Below are 16,918 nucleotides of genomic sequence, written 5' to 3'. Positions count from 1 at the left end.
AGGTAAAAAATAATTTATTTTAAAAAAACCACAAAAGGAAGAAAAAAAACAATAACATTTTATTCTATCTATGAACTATATATGTATTGGACAAATTTCTTCTATCTTAAAAATTAGTAGCAATTCTTGTATAGATGATTTTTGTTTTGGAGGTCGAAACTTCGTGGGGGTTTGAGTTTGGCCATGTTGATTAAGTAGTCGTCCTCCAGATGAACACTGTAATCACTGAGTGTTTTTTTAAATATTTTTCCAGCAACAACGGATGTAGATAGTGTGTGTTCCCAGTCAAGTGTGTCAAGCAATTTTTTTCCCTCTCAGAGCAGCAGTAAACCACAAAGATACGTACTCTTGATTTATTTTAGCATGATGTAAATATTTATATTAATCAGACTCGTGTTGGTTGATAATAAGCTAGTAGCAGGAGAAAAACTAAATAATAAGTAGGTGAAATCTCACATATTATCAAATGTTCTTGACCTAAAGTAAATGTCATTAGGTCTTATAAGATGCAGTGGAAAGTCGCTGGTCAAGGTTATTACATGTAATCATCTTCGGGTTAACTTGGATGTTACCATCACTTTAACAATTTTTTTTCCTCTGATCTAGGAGGGAAGAGAGAAAAATTTAACACCCAATTTGAAGTCACTTTTAAAATAGATTGATTGTGAACGTCACTTTTTAAATAGATTTATTGTGACCATGCAATCTAACGTAATAGTACATTAATAAATGTGATAAATTGGTTAATATATATGCCTCTGATATCAAACTTTGAGTCTAAATTTTGCTGAATTTTAAAACACATACTATGTTTTATAAGCCTTGCAAGCGTTGGCTTGTTGAAACGTAACATAATTTAAACGCTGCATGACTACGTAATATTTAAACAAAACACATGTTGTGGTGTTATTGTGAAAAGATTGGCATTGATAAAAGAAGGAGAAAATGACTAGAATAACACTAAAAAAGTTTTTGTTACAAATATAGCATCTAAAAATAAAAATGACTAAAATAGCATTTAATGTTTTATCAAAAGAGATAAATATACACTTATACTCCAATGGTAAATTAATTTAGACATTAGGGTTTAGAGTTAACGGGTGGAGTTTAGGATTTAGGGTTTAGTGTTTAGAGTTTAGGGTTTAGGGTTTAGAGTTTAGGGATGGAGTTTAGGTTTTAGAGTTAAGTGGTGGGGTTTAGGGCTTAGGATTTAGGGTTTAGAGTTTAGGTTTTAGGGTTGGGGAGTGGATTTTTGGGATAAGATTTCAAAAGATAAAATGTTATTTTGGTCATTTTAGTTTTTGAAAGCTATTTTTTGTGACATAAACTTAGAAAGATATTATTTTGGAGATTTGCCCTAAAATAAGTTACATCAACCACGACATAGGTTTTTTTAAAATTAAAAAAAGAAGAAAAACGACATAACCGAAAATGAAAGACGCAGAAAAATTAGAAATAACAACCACGACCCATAGTTTTTTTAATCAAAGAAAAAAAAAGCGACATAACCGAAACTAAAAGACGCAGAAAAACAGAAGAAACAACAACCACGACCCATTGTTTTTTTCTAAATTTAAAAAAAAGGAAAGCGACATAAGCGAAACTGAAAGTCGTGGGAAAACAGAAAATGACTAAGACTAATCGTCGTTGTTTGGGTTCCAAGCTAGCACTCATTCCACACGTGCTTTCTTACGGGCAGTTTCTTCCACATCGACTTCACCCGATGCTACTGCTTCATGTCCAAGCTGTGCACCATCAGCTGCGTTGAGTTGATCTGCAACATTGTACGTGTTAGCAGCTCTGTCATCTGATCCTGGTGCCACAGATTGAGGGAGTGCTGGCTCAGTGACCTCTCCACCTTCCTGTAGCAACATAACAAAGTTTGGAATCAGATATTTATAAAACCAGCGCTTCCAAATGAGGAGAAGTCAAGGACACTCACAGCAAAAGTTGGAACTTGCGCAAGCACACGTGCAGGGAAAATGCGAGAAATCGTAAAGGTTTGGTGGTTTGGAGTAAAATTGAAGTCCTTTAACTTGAACTGAAAAGTGTAGGTACTCCCCACGAGATCAGCGAGTGAGCGAGAGAGCTCGATGTCAACCTGAGCATTAGCACCTATCCCCTGCAATTTGGCGGAAAAAATTACATCTAAGTTAATTATCCCCAGTTACATGACACGCTCAATACTTAAGAGGTTGATTAGAGGGCATACCACGATCTGTGCAGCTTCAGAAGCAAGAACATGAGTCAGTTTAGCCACCTCTGTATCAATGCCATGGAAAGCCGTTGTGCCAGTGTCATCTGACACGGAGAGTATTACACAATACCTGTCATATTGGAATGAATATTTGTTTTTTTTTTCCACAACCTAGAAGCACAAAGAGAAAATAACTTACCTCAGTTCAGCCACAGCATTGGTTTCATTGCATGAGACGCATTTGATGAAGACGCCTTTGATGAAGACGCTGACTGGTCTGTCCCACCACCTGGCAATCTGCGAGGATAAATAACATGTAAAGGCTGATGACGACACAATATCTAAAATAGTCAAAGTAGCATTATCTAATTAGAGTAAGGAGGCTTGCCTGTCAAACGTATATTTTCCTACAAGAGTCTCAGAGTCAAAAGTAAATACGTTTCGCAGATGTGCCATTTAAATATAGCTTCCCTGCCAAAACACATTGGAATGTATATAAGTTAACGTGAACCAAACAAATTAACTTACCAGCTACATGATCGCTTAGTGTGTAGACAGAGCTTTTGGTCATACCTTGTCTAAACCTAAGTTGGCGAAGGGCAGAAACAGATCCGTGCACCACCGTAGACTGATTGAGTGATCAAGATAAAATATAAGAGATTTGGACAAAATGAAACTGTTAAGAGGGTTTAGAAAGAGACGATGTGCTTACATTCTCATCGATGAAGATGAAGCCGGTTACGGTGGGATACAAAGAGATATATTGAGTGGATTAAAAGGGGGAGGTGGAGTTAAGAACAGAGTTATGGATGATGGAGACATTTATGTATATCGGGACGTCGATTCAAGCTTCTCTGTGTTTTCTTCGTCGACAATGAGCCGCCAGAAGAAGATAGAGAAAACCCTAATGCACTTCTATGTCTGGGCTCTAATTTGGGCTTAAAGTGACAAATAAATAACAGTTCAGAACTGATTTTGACGGCCCGTGTAAACCAAAAAACGTAGACATCCTTAGGTTCCGACACATGTCAATAAATGTCCACCCTAAAGAGGGACGTGTAGGGCTAAGGTGAGAGAAAACTCTGTTTTATTATTATAGATAAAATAGATACTTAAGGGTATACACGTGTATACCTTGAATAACAATATCATTAGCTGCTTCACTTCTTGTAACACTGCATGACTGATTGCTTTAGCTCAAAGGGTATTGAGATTCTCTAAACGCTGGTTATAGGGGATTTCTTCAATTGCAAGACTGCTTGACATACGATGTAACATATCACGAACACTTTCTAGCGGTGAGTCGACATCGAAGGCCTCAAACTTTAAAAGGGGAAACCCAAAATGACGGATCTGAAACCATCTGGAATACATGGTCTGGATATCCCCGCATCCTGAAAAGTCAACCTCTTTAAGATGTTGCATCCCATGAAAGCAGGGTTTGTATTTTAAATTCTTGCATTCCTTCATACGTAAGCATCTGAGCCTAGAGAAGGTCTTGATCCACCCGAGAACTTCTTCAATCGCTGTTTGATTTAGAATGAGAAGTGTAGCTGAGATCCTAGGAAACATCCTCAGCCTTGAGCATCCTCCGAGATTGAGGCCGTCAAGATATTCAAGGTGGACATCAGTTGGAAGAGTCTCCAGCTTTGTGCAATCCTCCATGCTCAAATAAGTTATCTTTTTAAGATTCTGAATAGAGGAAGAAGGAAGCTCCACCAAGCTTGAGCAACCTCCGAGATTCATCCACTCCATATTAATTGCCAACGAAAGATTTGGAACTTCTTGAAGCTTTTCAGATCCCGACAAATCTAACGTTGTTAGGCATGTAAGCGGCTGAACAAAACAAAACAAAACAAGTCCAAAGTGTTGGTTTGAAGATATTTATCTGGGCAATTATTTCAAATAATTTTTTAAGTTTTTGTCACAAAAATAGCCTTCAAAAAGAAAATGATCAAAATAACTATTTTTTATTTTGAAATTTTTAATATTTATTTTTTATTTTAAAAATTTAAAATCCTATCCCAAAAACTTATCTATTAACTCTAAACCCTAAGTTTAGATTAATTAACCTCAGGTTAAAAATATGCTTTTATCTTTTAATAAAAATTATTTTGATCATTTTCTTCATCGAAAGTTATTTTTGTGAAAATAAACAAAAAATGACTATCTTAAAGAATTTCTCAATTTATTTTGTTATGACATTGGAGATACCATTACCTGTGCTCCTTCCCATAGTTTCTGACTCTTGATTTCTTTCATCTTAAGAGTTTTGAGTTTCTCTAGATGCAGCTTAAAAGGGAATTCTTCAATTATTGTCCGGCTTAGATCAAGTCTTGAAATGTTACTTGAGATATCAGGAAACTTTTTTAGCCTTGTGCATCCACTGAGATCGAGTGTATCAAGAGATTTAAGGTTGATTCCTGATGGAAGGGCCTCAAGCTCTGTACACCTACTCATGTCCAACACCAACAGTCTATGCAGATGCCCAATAGAGGAAGTAATTCTCACCAAACTCGAGCACCCTCCAAGCAACAATTTCTCAAGATTGTTGGCCAATGAGAGATCTGGGATTTTTTTCAGGTTCTCCGATCCCGACAAATCCATACGCTTTAGGCATGGGAGGGGCTAAACAGATAAACAAAGACGAGAGAAAATGAAAAAATATGTTATACATCAACAGAAAAGACTTCCATCTAAACAGAGTACGATTTTTTCTCAAAACTCACATGAACTCCTTCCCACAACTTCTTGAGCTTGCTACTTTGCATTTTGAGCTTTACTAGATGTTGCGGACGAAAGTTACAAAGGCAAACATTTTAACGGGTATCCTATCCAACTTACTACTTTGAGCTTAGGGGGCAGATAGTCGAAGCCTTTGTGTATATGCCAGCTGATTTCTTTATATGGTTTCCTTTTAATCTTCAGAAAAAAAGAGATTACGCATCTTTTTAAAGGCTCCCTTATGTATGTGCAACTCATCAATCCCAGACATATCCAACGATATACCTAACACTTTTTTAGTACCCTGAACAATATAAAAAAAAATGACGATAAAACACCCTTACTTAGATGACACGCTTTAAATCATATAGTGTGAATGATCAAAGAGCACTTACCGTGTTATCCTCAAGTACATCGCAAATATCCTTAGAATCCCACAAGAATTCGCGTTCCCCGGGTTCTTTAGACTGCGAACGGATGATTTCTTTACCCATTTCTTGTAACAAACAATGCATCTCCACAGTATCCTCTCTTACTTGTATGAGGGATTTATCAACTAGGTTTTTCAGCCCTATGTTAATATCCAAATCACTATCTGCTAAGACCCGTTTGATGTGATCGATCTCCGCACCATTGAAGAGACATGCGAGGTGGCGAAATAACGCTCTGTCTTCTTTGCTACCTAACCCATCATAGCTGACTCTCAACGTTTTCTCAATGTTTCCGTTAAGCCTATTACGAAGCCTAGGCAGCATTTCCGTCCAATCATCTTTGCTCCTTCCTCTCAAATACGAACCCAATACGTTAAGACCCAAAGGAAGACTACCTGCACGCTTTCCTACTTCAGAAGCAAGTCCCACGAAACCATCAGGTGGAGAATCTTGCCTGAAAGCATATCGGCAAAACATCTGAAGAGCTTGCTTTTCAGATGGGAGACCAACCCTGTAAATACAGCTAATCCCATGGGCTCTCAGAAGATGCTTATCTCTTGTAACCGCAATGATTCTGCTCCCAAGTCCAAACCATTGAGTTCTACCAGCCAAAGCATCTAGAACCACTTGATCTTCCAAATCATCAATGACAATAAGAAGTTTATGGTGCTTTAGCCTCTCTCCCATTGCACCTATATGATCCATCTTAATGTCCCTTGTTCCAAAAATCTCAGACAGGAAATTTCGTTGCAAATGCAACTTCATGTTATAGTCATCTGGACTGGCTTTGTGATAGTTTTTCCTACACTTGGATATGAAAGCACTGTCTATGAAGACACTACCTTGGAAATGACGAAAGATTCGACTAAATAGAGCCCTTGCGATGGTGGTCTTGCCAATCCCCGAGGAGCCCCATATACCGACCATCTTCGCTTCTTCAGATTCCAAACGCAACAATGAGCTCATATCTGCTATATGATCTTCGATGCCTATAAAGTCCTCAAAACCCTTTGATGGAGTCAAATTCAGTTTAACCAAAATATCATTGGCCATTTCTTCTATCATCTTTGCTTCATTATCCCTAATGATAGAGAAATTTTTTTATCAACAACAACAAAAAAAAAAACAATACAGTTATTTAAAAAAAAAAAAAGATCAACACCCAAGCAAGAAACAACAAGTAGTTTGAATCAAATTGCTAAAGTCCTTACCAGTTGGAAGAATGATATCCAACCATATTAGCTACATCGGTTAAAGCTCTCCTCCACACATTTTTCTCGTCTTCTGTTCTATTCTGACAAGTCATCTCAAAGACCTCTCCGAAGTCGCTGTTCTGTTTCCTAACGTGAGAAGGGTCCAAACCGTAGAAAACTGGTATCACATATTGACCGTGTTCTTCTTTGCATTGAAAAATCTCGAGAAGCTCGTTCAAGCACCAGCTTGAAGATGCGTAGTTTCTGGAAAAGATAACGACAGCGATCCTCGACTCCTTGATCGCTCGTTTAAGCTCGGGATCAAGAGACTGGCTTCTCTCGATCTCGTTATCCTTAAAAGCAATGATCAACTTACGATCTAGCTCTTTGAGAAAGTGGCTGAGGAATGTTTGGCGGATATCTTCTCCGCTGAAGCTCGGGAAGACGTCGTATAACCAATTGCGAGAAGAAGCCATGAAGAGATGCTTATGATGGAGAAAAAAAATGTGAGAATGAATGATATTTTGGAGACGAATCAGCTAAGAAGCGAGGGATCTTTCATTTTAATGAGTTTTTTTCTGGGATTTTTCCTATGAAACTTGTCTGAAGTTTTCCTCAGTTGACTTGACTTATAAGAGCTTTGTCGTTATATTGATTTAATAAAATACTAATATATAATGGAAATAAAACCACGAAGCCAATGCGACTTGACATTGCTCGTACTTTTACTTTTTGTATAGGGCTTATTTATTTGTGAAATAGCTAAGAAAAAAAGAGAGATTAGTTTCGTAGAAAGAAGATAGAGAGAGATAGGAAGAGAAAAGAAGAAAAAAAGTATAATTTTAGTTACTTAGTGAATTATTGTTTTTTTATAATTATCTCACCCAATTTCTCTTTTGTATATTGCTTGTGCTTCTACTGCCTAAATAAAAGACGCATTTGGGTTTCATCTTTCATGGTTTTGGTGGGGTGATTGCCATTGGGGGCAGGGAAATGGTTACTGTTATGGTTCGTTTTTCAGATATGATCAGATCTTAATTACATAGGAGGGTATAAGAAGCCGGTTTTGTGGCTCCCCTTCAGTTATGTCTTTTTCCATTTGTAAAATTTTGATGCTACCCAGACACATTTTAAAAGAGTCAGTGGTAGATGTAAGTATCACCAAAACCTCCATGGATCCTTGTATGGAGGAACATAACTATCAGTAGGAGCAAGAAGCCTAAAGGATCCAACTGTTCTTTCTAGCACCGGTCCCATATGCATTTTATACAAACACTCAAAATCAGCCATCTTCACATTTAAAGACAAAGATAATTACACAAAGTAGAGTTTGTGCCATGTCCCATTGCTTGCCAAGGGTTGAGGCATTTATGGTGTGTACAAGTATCCTGCAAAGTGTATTTTCATCAATCCCTTGTGAAAAGTTGTGTACCATCCCGTTCATCTGTTGGAGAAATGTAGTGTCTGTAAAGCTTTGATGCTTCAGCCTATCCAAAACACATAATAGTCAAGGCAATAAGTCAGATCATTAATCAAGACCCATTATGTCTTTAAACAAGAAGGATCTGGTTAGAAATATGGAGAGAGAGTTACGATTTTGGTTGGTTATTTGTGGACAAGGTACTCGTAGTACCAGTATAGTTCACCATCAATCTGTGCATATAGAAAGCATATAGTGGTTATGCGTTTTGTAGATTCAATTATTTTTTACTTTGTTTAGAAGATCACTGTTACATAAGTAGAGTGGGCATCAAGATCTGAGCTCTCTTCTAGTACACAACAATCTTTCATTGTATCATATACTATATAATTAAAGTCAAGAGTTATATTCGCATAATATTACAGTCTACAAATATTATTATATATTTTTTCTCTTTCCCTTGACGCATTGATGAACGCTAGTTTTTTTCTTTGGTAAGCTTGTTTTCTCTCCTGATGTTTCGTTGATCCTTGTCCTTTTAGGTAAACCGTTGACGAGGTCAAGACGACCCCTATACGTTTTTTGAATTTTGCATATAATCACTCTACTTATCATCATTTCTTTTGATTTACAATTGGTTTTTGATTTGTTCATGCAGTAACACGATTCGTGACCAGGTTCTAATGTAACCTTTATAGAGGCATATATCATTGTCTTTCGCATAAGAGACATAATTGATTTTGTCTTTTCCTTGTTACACAAGTTATTAGTCTTCTGTCTTTATCTTTTTTTGTTGTTTCTTAATAGTGGATACTAATTCGAATTTGGCAGTAACTTTATTCCCAAGGAAAAACCAATGAAGCCAGGAGGAACATTTGCATTGAATCCCCATGCAGCCTCATATGTACCACTATCCAAAAGAGTTGATGATATGGATGGCTTGGCCACACATATTGTGCAGGGACAAGAACATATGTTCATGCCCAACAACGCATCTGAAATGGCATACAAGCTGATAAGAGATGATGATGATTTGGATTTGGAGATGGATATAGACATAGATATTGAATACCTTCTGGTGACATTCTCTGGTCTCTCACAAGAGTCTATAACTGATGTATACCTGGCGAACAGCGGTGATCTTGAAGCAACCATTGAGATGCTGAATCAGCTTGAGGTACGTTCATCACTCATCTCTCGTGATCATTCACATAAAACATCATATTTTTGTTACATAACTGATGATTTTGATCTATCTTGCTGTAGATATACAGCACTGAAGCTCAAGAACACCTCCCAGAGACATTGGATATTGGGGATCTCTGTGAATCAGGGCCATCAAGCTCAAAGGCGTCAACACAAAAGAAGGCAGCTATAGAAATCGCTGTATCGTCACCTTAGGTGGTTATTCCTAATGCAACTGTATCAGCCTGATCTGATATATCCTTTGCTGTGAAGTTCTTATGTATTTTATTTTCGGTTGCACACCCACAATAAGTACAGGTAATGGGGTGTGTTGTATCAATGAAGTTGATTGTAATCTTTAGGGTAAATGATATTGAGAGTGATTAAGTGATGGTAAAATGTATAGTTTCTGGAAGTGGAAATCTGAGTGATGTGTTTGTTGGTTGGCAGCTAGTCTGGTCTTTTTTTCCTTTTTTTGTAACTCCATTTCTTATGAATTGGATTAGTATGTTTTTTTTTTTTTTTTTTTTTTACAGGATTAGTATGATTTTTACCTGTATATTGCCGTTTTATTTGTTATATGAAATAATGTAATCATTGTAAGTTCTAACGCTTGCTTCTTGACAATGTAGAAGCCGTATTTTCTTTAAAAATATAGCAAATAAGAAGAAAGAAAAAATAAATGTATAGCAACTATATGTAACCTTAGTACAATATGTAAGACTCTTCAAATCCATTGTTGCAAAGCAGAGAGAGCATATGCCACTTCCTTCTTTTTAAGAAAAAGAAAACTCAAAAGTGTTTAAAAAGAATTTTATTTTAAACTTGGACTATTGCGAGCTTTGCATTCTACGATGGCTACAAAGATATTAGTGAAACAAAAGGAAACTACAGATACAGAGAACGCTATTAACAGAGATTTTGAAATCCTCTGTTTCTTGACAGGTTCGGATTATAGTTCTTTCAATTAAAGGTACTTAAAAAAAAAAATTCTAAGTTCAAAGATTAAATTCAAATTGGTTATTACTTTAAGTATTGAATTAAACATTCAAATAGTTTATGTATCGATTAGACGAGTTAATCGTAGCCAGTTAGGTATACCAATTTCAATAGTTTGATAGTACTCAATAATACACACACACAAAAAAAAAAAAAAAATCTATATATATATATATATGCATATCCATGTTTGTAAGCAAATAAATATATCAGAATTGAATGCCCAAATTCTTATCCTCATTTCTCTGGAGTCTGGATCAATGCTATTTTCTAGAATAAAATTATTTAAACACACATAATTCTATAGAATTCTATAAAATAGTTACTAGTTATTATCAAAAACATTTAAAAATAATACCACATATTCATTTTTGGAAAGAAACAACAAAATTAATCTTTTGTAAATTTTATTCTTTATCATGATCCTAAATCTTTCGTGAATAAATAAATGTATGAAATTTTCTATTTCATTAATAGTTTCAGTTGTTATTCCATAAATAGTTATTTCTTTTATTCATAATATTCCTTATAGGAAGAACCACTTACACCCATTAATAGCACACCATTATTAAACTTTGTAAATCATATGATCTCCTCGAAATCCAATATATAGTAACGAAAACGAACAACATTTCTTCAGCCTTCTCATACAAGAAAATAGATATAAGCAAGACATTTCTGTTTTATATATAACCCTACACCATAACAACTCACTCGGTATATAATTCATCTCATTTCAAAAGCACCAGAGATAAAAATTACTTTTTTAGAAAAACCCCTCACTCCTTATACGAAAAAACCTTTAAATAAAACAAGGACCATTTTAAGCCTTATGAACGCTGAGGAGCTTAACATCGTCGATCACGGGGCCACACAACGACGAGAAATCATCGCTTCTCATCGCGTAAAACGTGCTGTAAAACATAACTCTCGTGCGGGTCGAAACCGCCACGAACCGCAAAGTAGCTCGTTTGAAACCTCCCTTCCCTTTCGACTGGTAAGGAACCTTTAACGTGTCTCTTCCGGCAAACGCCTCGACTATCATCGAGCCTTCGCACGCGTTGTTCGCGTCTCCAACCGCGAAAGAAAGCACGTATGTCTTCCCTATGATGGTCCTAGCCACTTGAGCGATCGCGCTTTCTTTCCCCGCAACTAGCTCGACGGCTCTACGGCCTTGTGGGACTGAGAAGTGTTCGACGTCAACGTACTTGACGGCTTTGAGGGATTCGACCATCCAAGCGGGTAGAGGAGAGTGGTCATCTTCTATGAAGGGAGGAATCAGAACGCCGGTTGTGGAGTTTGGGAGTAGATATGGACCTTCTTCGAATCCTCCATTTTTCAATATGTTCTCTGTTTCATATAATAGAAAAATTCATCATTTAATTAAATTTTAAAATAATATTTATATTAATAAAAATAATATTTATATTAAATACATAATGTTGATTGATTCTTGCATACGTCTTGGACACACATGCCATAGACCACAGTTATGTAATGTTACCAATCCATTTTAAATATATGTTCTTACTCAACTTCAAGTGAAAACAAAAAAAAACTAATCTAACCAAGCCAAAATCTTCGAAACAGAATTCCTTTGTAAGTTTTTCTATATGTATCAAATTAACCAAAACTAATGAACCAAAATTCATACACGTATATATCTTTTTGTATCTGGTCATGCATTCGTTATATAGGTGATTGTTAAGTTAGTATATTCATATTTTTCTTTAATTGAAAGATTAACCAAAACTGTCTTGGATCTAATGCAATATAAAGGTTCTACAAACTAGAAAACCAAATATTCAAAAATGCCAACAACCCTGACTATAACTAGCTAAAGAGCACATGTAGTTGTAAACATGACAGATCACAGTGGATAATTAATGAAAAGGATATATTTCTTGTTTGATAAAAAAAGGATATGTTTCTTAAAATAGTAATAGATAAAAACAAGATGCATATAACATATAAATAAATAATACACTTACTATTGGTAGGTCTCGGAGGGTATAGAGCCTTGATGGCCACACCATCAATGAGTGGTCCACAAGCAGGATCTTCTTCCTCGCCAGGATTATGAATCACGATCTCTGCCACGTTACTTTCGGCCTGAAACGCCCAAGCGTATAGATCCCACCCACTGCTACTGTATACAGTCTGTATAGGAATGACGCCCGAGTCAGGGGCCACCGATATGTTGAGCCGTTCGTCTTGAGCACAAGTCCTTGCGGCACTGAACGTGAGCGAGTAATACATTCCTTTGGTCACGTTAAGTCTCTGTTTAATCGATGCTTCGTTTCCTAGCCGGACGGCGAATTTTCCGGCAGGGACTACTAGGAGCATGTCTCCTTGTTTTTGACCGGATTGTATGTATTCGACGAAGCCTGTAAGCTCCCAGCTTGGAATAGCGTTCTTGTTTATCACTTGTGTTCCTTTCATGTCCGATGGCTTTGGTCCTAGCTCAAAATCGCCGTTTGGTAACATCCCTGCGTTTACGAAATTTCCCTCGGTTTCAGTGAACGTGTTACATTTTGTTGTGTAAGTTGATTTTCGTGAAATATAATAAATAATATTATCAAGAGTTTTATACGGAGAAATGGTTCATATCCAAGAGAAACAAGGCAATTATTTAAAAGAAAATAACAAAATGGTCCCGACCAACCAAGGGCTTGTGGTCGAGTGGCGCGAGGCGAATTCGTTGGTCCTAAGGGCCGCGGGTTCGATCCTCCTCCTCAGATATGCCCAAGTGTTTGGCCAGGCAATTGGGTATCTAATTCTCATAGTAACAAATGAGCTGCCTCGCGCCGAGGGATTAGTACCCTGGGGTTGAGATCCCTCCAGGTTAATCAAAAAAAAAAAAAAAAAAAAAATGGTCCCGACCAGGCTTTTTTGTTTAGTGGCTTTAAAAAAAAAATGTCCCAGTTAAAAAAAATGTCCCAGTTAGAGACTTATGGAGAGAAACTAAACAGAACTAACGTTTCTGCATTCACACAAACATAATTAAGCTTTGGAGTAAACATGTCACTATTTCTCAATGAAAGAAACAAATCACTAAAGATGGAGGAGTACATATGTCATGGTATGAGTGTATATGTTATGTCAGTATGTAATTGATGATTACCGTCCCGGAAGCAGAAGATGGAGGTGACGGTGGAGATGAGAAGAACGAAGAGAAACGAGACGGTGCCTCCTTTCATTGTGAACGACCAAAGTAAAGGAGAGAGCAAAAGAGACTTTAATAAAAAATTATGGGAGATTATGATATGAGCTGCAACTGCTTATATGGATTTACAACTTGGAAAATACCTCTAGATTTTGCTACAATTTACGGATTTATGCCACTGATGTGGTTTGCGTATCCACGTGGGGCCGTGACTCACTCTTTTGGGATTTAGCATATATTGCAGAAGTGAACAGCATAGAGGGTTATTTCTGGGAGCTCAGTTCTTTTCTCAATGTTTTGTTTCTGCCGTCAGATTATTTTTCTTAAACAAAACAAGTTTGTTTTTGTTAAATATTACTTTCTCCGTTTCCGAAAATAAGATTTTCTTCTTATTTCACAAAAATAGATTTTCTATATATTTAAAGTATTTTTGTATACTTTTGAAAAACAATAATTACAAATATTTGAATTGATTAGATTTAATTGGTGGAAAGTAATTGGAAAGTGTAAAGAAAAATAAATAATAAAGTAAACTGTAAACATTTATTACATTCTTAATAACCGTGAAATCTCTAGAAAATCTTACTTTCGGGGGAACAGAAGTAGTAAACAATAAGAGTTTTTAAATGCAAGTTTGCTAGAACATTGATTTGCCATTTCATTATACTCCCCCTGTTCCTAAAAGATCTTTGTTTTAGAATTTTCACACTTTTTAATAAAACATATTAAAATTTAGCTATAAATGTATAGTTTTTTGTAATTTTATATTTTCTATATTTTAAATCATTAAGATTTTAAGAAATACAATTAATGTTCTTGAACTTTACAATTTTTCATTATTAATTGACAAAAATTGCATTGGAAATATAAAATATGTATCTTTTTAAAACAAATTTTTTCTCAAGAATATGGATTTAAGAACGGAAAGATTATATGATTTTCCATTTTTCGAAGAAACACCTTTTGTAAAAGAAACATAATTCTGTATTATGGTTATGAATAGTAAACATATGAATGACATTAATACCGGTTACTACCAACGGACATTAATGCAGGTTAATGGCCTAAATGTACGTCATTACATTAATATCCATGTTATGATGACTAATTATCAAGTGCTTGCAATTTGTGTGATACGAATGGAAAACTATATATGCGTGGTTCAAAGTTGTATAAATTAAGGTATTATGCTTTAAGCAAACCTACAACACACTGAATGATTACATTAGAAGTGAGTTGGCAGAGATTAAAAAGAAGTTGTGTAAGAATTCTAAAACTTATATCTTACCGAAACAGAGGGAGTAACACATTAGACAGTTTTGCATGTTATTTGTGTTAATTTAAAGAGAAATAACAAAAGATTGGGTTGATTCATATCCACATGTGGTAAACACTTCAACAAAAATGCCAACGAGAAATTTGATCTCATATGCAAATATCTGTCTGTACACCAACGTGATTTGATATTTATGTAACTTCGAAGTATTAGTTTTATATCATAACTTTGGACAACCGATCAAATCATGGGGATTTTTTTCCAAGTAATAATGCAATTAGTGAAAAAATCATTTTAGTCATGTGGTTGAGATACAATGGTCAATGGATGTCCGGTGGAGTTGCTACGAGGAGGATTGTGTAATCAGTTGGATCTCACTTTTTAAGATTTTTTTTGAAAAAAAAAAGTTTAAACCCGGATCTATTAAAGACACAGATCTAACTTCCGGGTGGGAGGTGCAGCCCACGGATAGACCCTCTCCCGGGTATTCAAATAGACCGAAATGCAATAGCCCATATTCGTGTAGGTGACCAAAAAAATATGACTTAGTTTCGCATAGTAGGTAGATCGAACTTGAAATATGGTGACAATCTCAAACCCTTCCCCTTACCACTTGACCACAGGCTCCCTGTCACACTTTTTAAGATTTGCGTGTAATATAATTGATTTATTTTTTTCTGACAACATGTGAGCTGTTGTCTTTTCTCAGGCTTTCTTGATAATTCACCATTTAAAAAAATCAGTTGTGGTGACTGTTCAGCTGTGCCCTCGTTCGGCTAAAATCTGGACGTAGGATAACAGTCTTCGATGTCGGCCGGAACGTGGCCATTGCAATTTTTTTTTTTTTTTTTATAATCCAGAGTTTCCCACTTACACTTACGTAGATTATTCCCTTAGTCCGGTTAAGCAGCGGTCCACTTCATCCGGGAGGGTTATACCTGGGCTGGAGACAAGGCCCAACATCCAGTACCGCATTTGATGACAAGATGGGCAGTTCCCTTCCGCCTGGCGTTGAACCCGGGAGCATGACAATTGGACCCCAAAGTCCTTACCAAACGAGCTACCACATCCCGTCGGCCCCTGCAATATTTGCGTCTCGTTCTCATGTTTTTTTTTTATAATTCTATATAAACGAACTGTACTTATATTATACACTTACTTTTTACAAAAGAAAATTGCAATTATGAAACTTATTTTTACTTATAATTTATTTGACTCTTAGTTTATTTTCGATTATTTTTTGTTAACACTGTCACCATTTGGATCCTTAGTTCGAGAAAGATGGAGATTAATGAGCAAAGAGACAAGAAGGGTGAATGAGTGAACGTGGGTGGGGGCTCTACGGCTGACGGTGTAGAGGGAATGTGGCCCACTTGAAAAGGAGACGGCAGATTATGAGAGAAACAGAGCGCTAAAGCCACCATCGTGCGACTGTCTCCAGCCTCTTTATTTAGAAAAAAAAACTTATTTTAACTATTTCACGGCCCCAGAGCCCGATTCCACCTGTTCTCTCGCTATTACAAAGCAGGCAACATTTATTGATCAATGTGTTTTCTATAAACTAAGCAGAAAAAAATAGTGTTATCACATCTGATAAATATATAAGTATTCGAATATGATTTATTCTTGGGTGAACTTCTACGTTCACCAACCAATAAGATTATGTTATTTCATATTCGATATCTTTTAAAAAAAAAATCGAAATATTGTCAAATTATACTATTTTTTTTAAATTAAAATATAAAAATAAATAAATAAAAAATAATAATAATTACAAAAAAAATATTTTTAACGTCGTAAGCAAAACATTAAACCTTAAATCCTAATCCCTAAACACTAAATCTTAAACCCTAAACCCTTGGGTAAACCCTAAACTTTAAGATAAATCTTAAACTCTAAATCAAAATCACTAAACACTAAAACACTCAAGGATTCAGAGTTTAAGATTTAGGGTTTAGAGTTTAGGGTTTAAAGTTTTAGTGTTAAGTGTTTTTATTTAGAGTTTAGGATTTATCCAAGGGTTTATGGTATACCCAAGGGTTTAGATTTTACCCAAGGGTTTAGGGTTTACCCAAGGGTTTAGCGTTTAGGATTTAGGGTTTATGGATTAGGATTTAGGGTTTAGTGTTTTGGTGACGACGTTAAAAATATTTTTTTTTAATTCTTTCTTTTGTAACTATTATTTTTTTTTTTACTTTTTTTTTAAAAAACATAATATAACTTCATAATATTTTGTTTTCTTTTTTAAAAGATATCGAATTTGAAATAACGAAATTATATTGGTTGGTGAACCTAGAGGTTCACTCCTAGAGTTGAACCCGAGAATA

At 35.7% G+C, this 16,918-nt stretch overlaps 2 protein-coding genes, 1 long non-coding RNA gene and 1 pseudogene across 3 annotated transcripts; 1 reads left to right on the top strand and 3 right to left on the bottom strand.

Annotated features, from left to right (window-relative positions):
• Window positions 1–1,367: 1,367 nt before the first annotated feature.
• LOC106383188 lies at window positions 1,368–2,497 on the bottom strand. Its single transcript, XR_002655686.2, has 4 exons — window positions 2,397–2,497; window positions 2,213–2,327; window positions 1,943–2,122; window positions 1,368–1,862 (listed from the first exon to the last, which is right to left on the bottom strand). It is a non-coding gene; the product is annotated as an uncharacterized LOC106383188 (long non-coding RNA).
• A 652-nt stretch (window positions 2,498–3,149) lies between these two features.
• On the bottom strand, window positions 3,150–7,429 carry LOC106383025 (annotated as a pseudogene).
• Window positions 7,430–8,507: 1,078 nt separating this feature from the next.
• Window positions 8,508–10,105, top strand: LOC106383028 (polyadenylate-binding protein-interacting protein 5-like). Its single transcript, XM_022695344.2, has 3 exons — window positions 8,508–8,642; window positions 8,797–9,142; window positions 9,232–10,105. Exons 2-3 carry the CDS (start codon window positions 8,822–8,824, stop codon window positions 9,364–9,366), a joined length of 456 nt encoding a protein of 151 aa, XP_022551065.2. The 5' UTR covers window positions 8,508–8,642; window positions 8,797–8,821; the 3' UTR covers window positions 9,367–10,105.
• A 636-nt stretch (window positions 10,106–10,741) lies between these two features.
• LOC125581425 lies at window positions 10,742–13,450 on the bottom strand. The gene is made up of 3 exons (XM_048746814.1): window positions 13,274–13,450; window positions 12,141–12,638; window positions 10,742–11,499 (listed from the first exon to the last, which is right to left on the bottom strand). Exons 1-3 carry the CDS (start codon window positions 13,347–13,349, stop codon window positions 10,973–10,975), a joined length of 1,101 nt encoding a protein of 366 aa, XP_048602771.1. The 5' UTR covers window positions 13,350–13,450; the 3' UTR covers window positions 10,742–10,972.
• Window positions 13,451–16,918: the final 3,468 nt, after the last annotated feature.

Source organism: Brassica napus, chromosome C2 (genome assembly GCF_020379485.1).
Source record: "Brassica napus cultivar Da-Ae chromosome C2, Da-Ae, whole genome shotgun sequence".
NCBI lineage: Eukaryota > Viridiplantae > Streptophyta > Magnoliopsida > Brassicales > Brassicaceae > Brassica > Brassica napus.
Note: the sequence above shows the minus strand (reverse complement) of the source record. Positions and strands in the feature narration are given on the sequence as shown.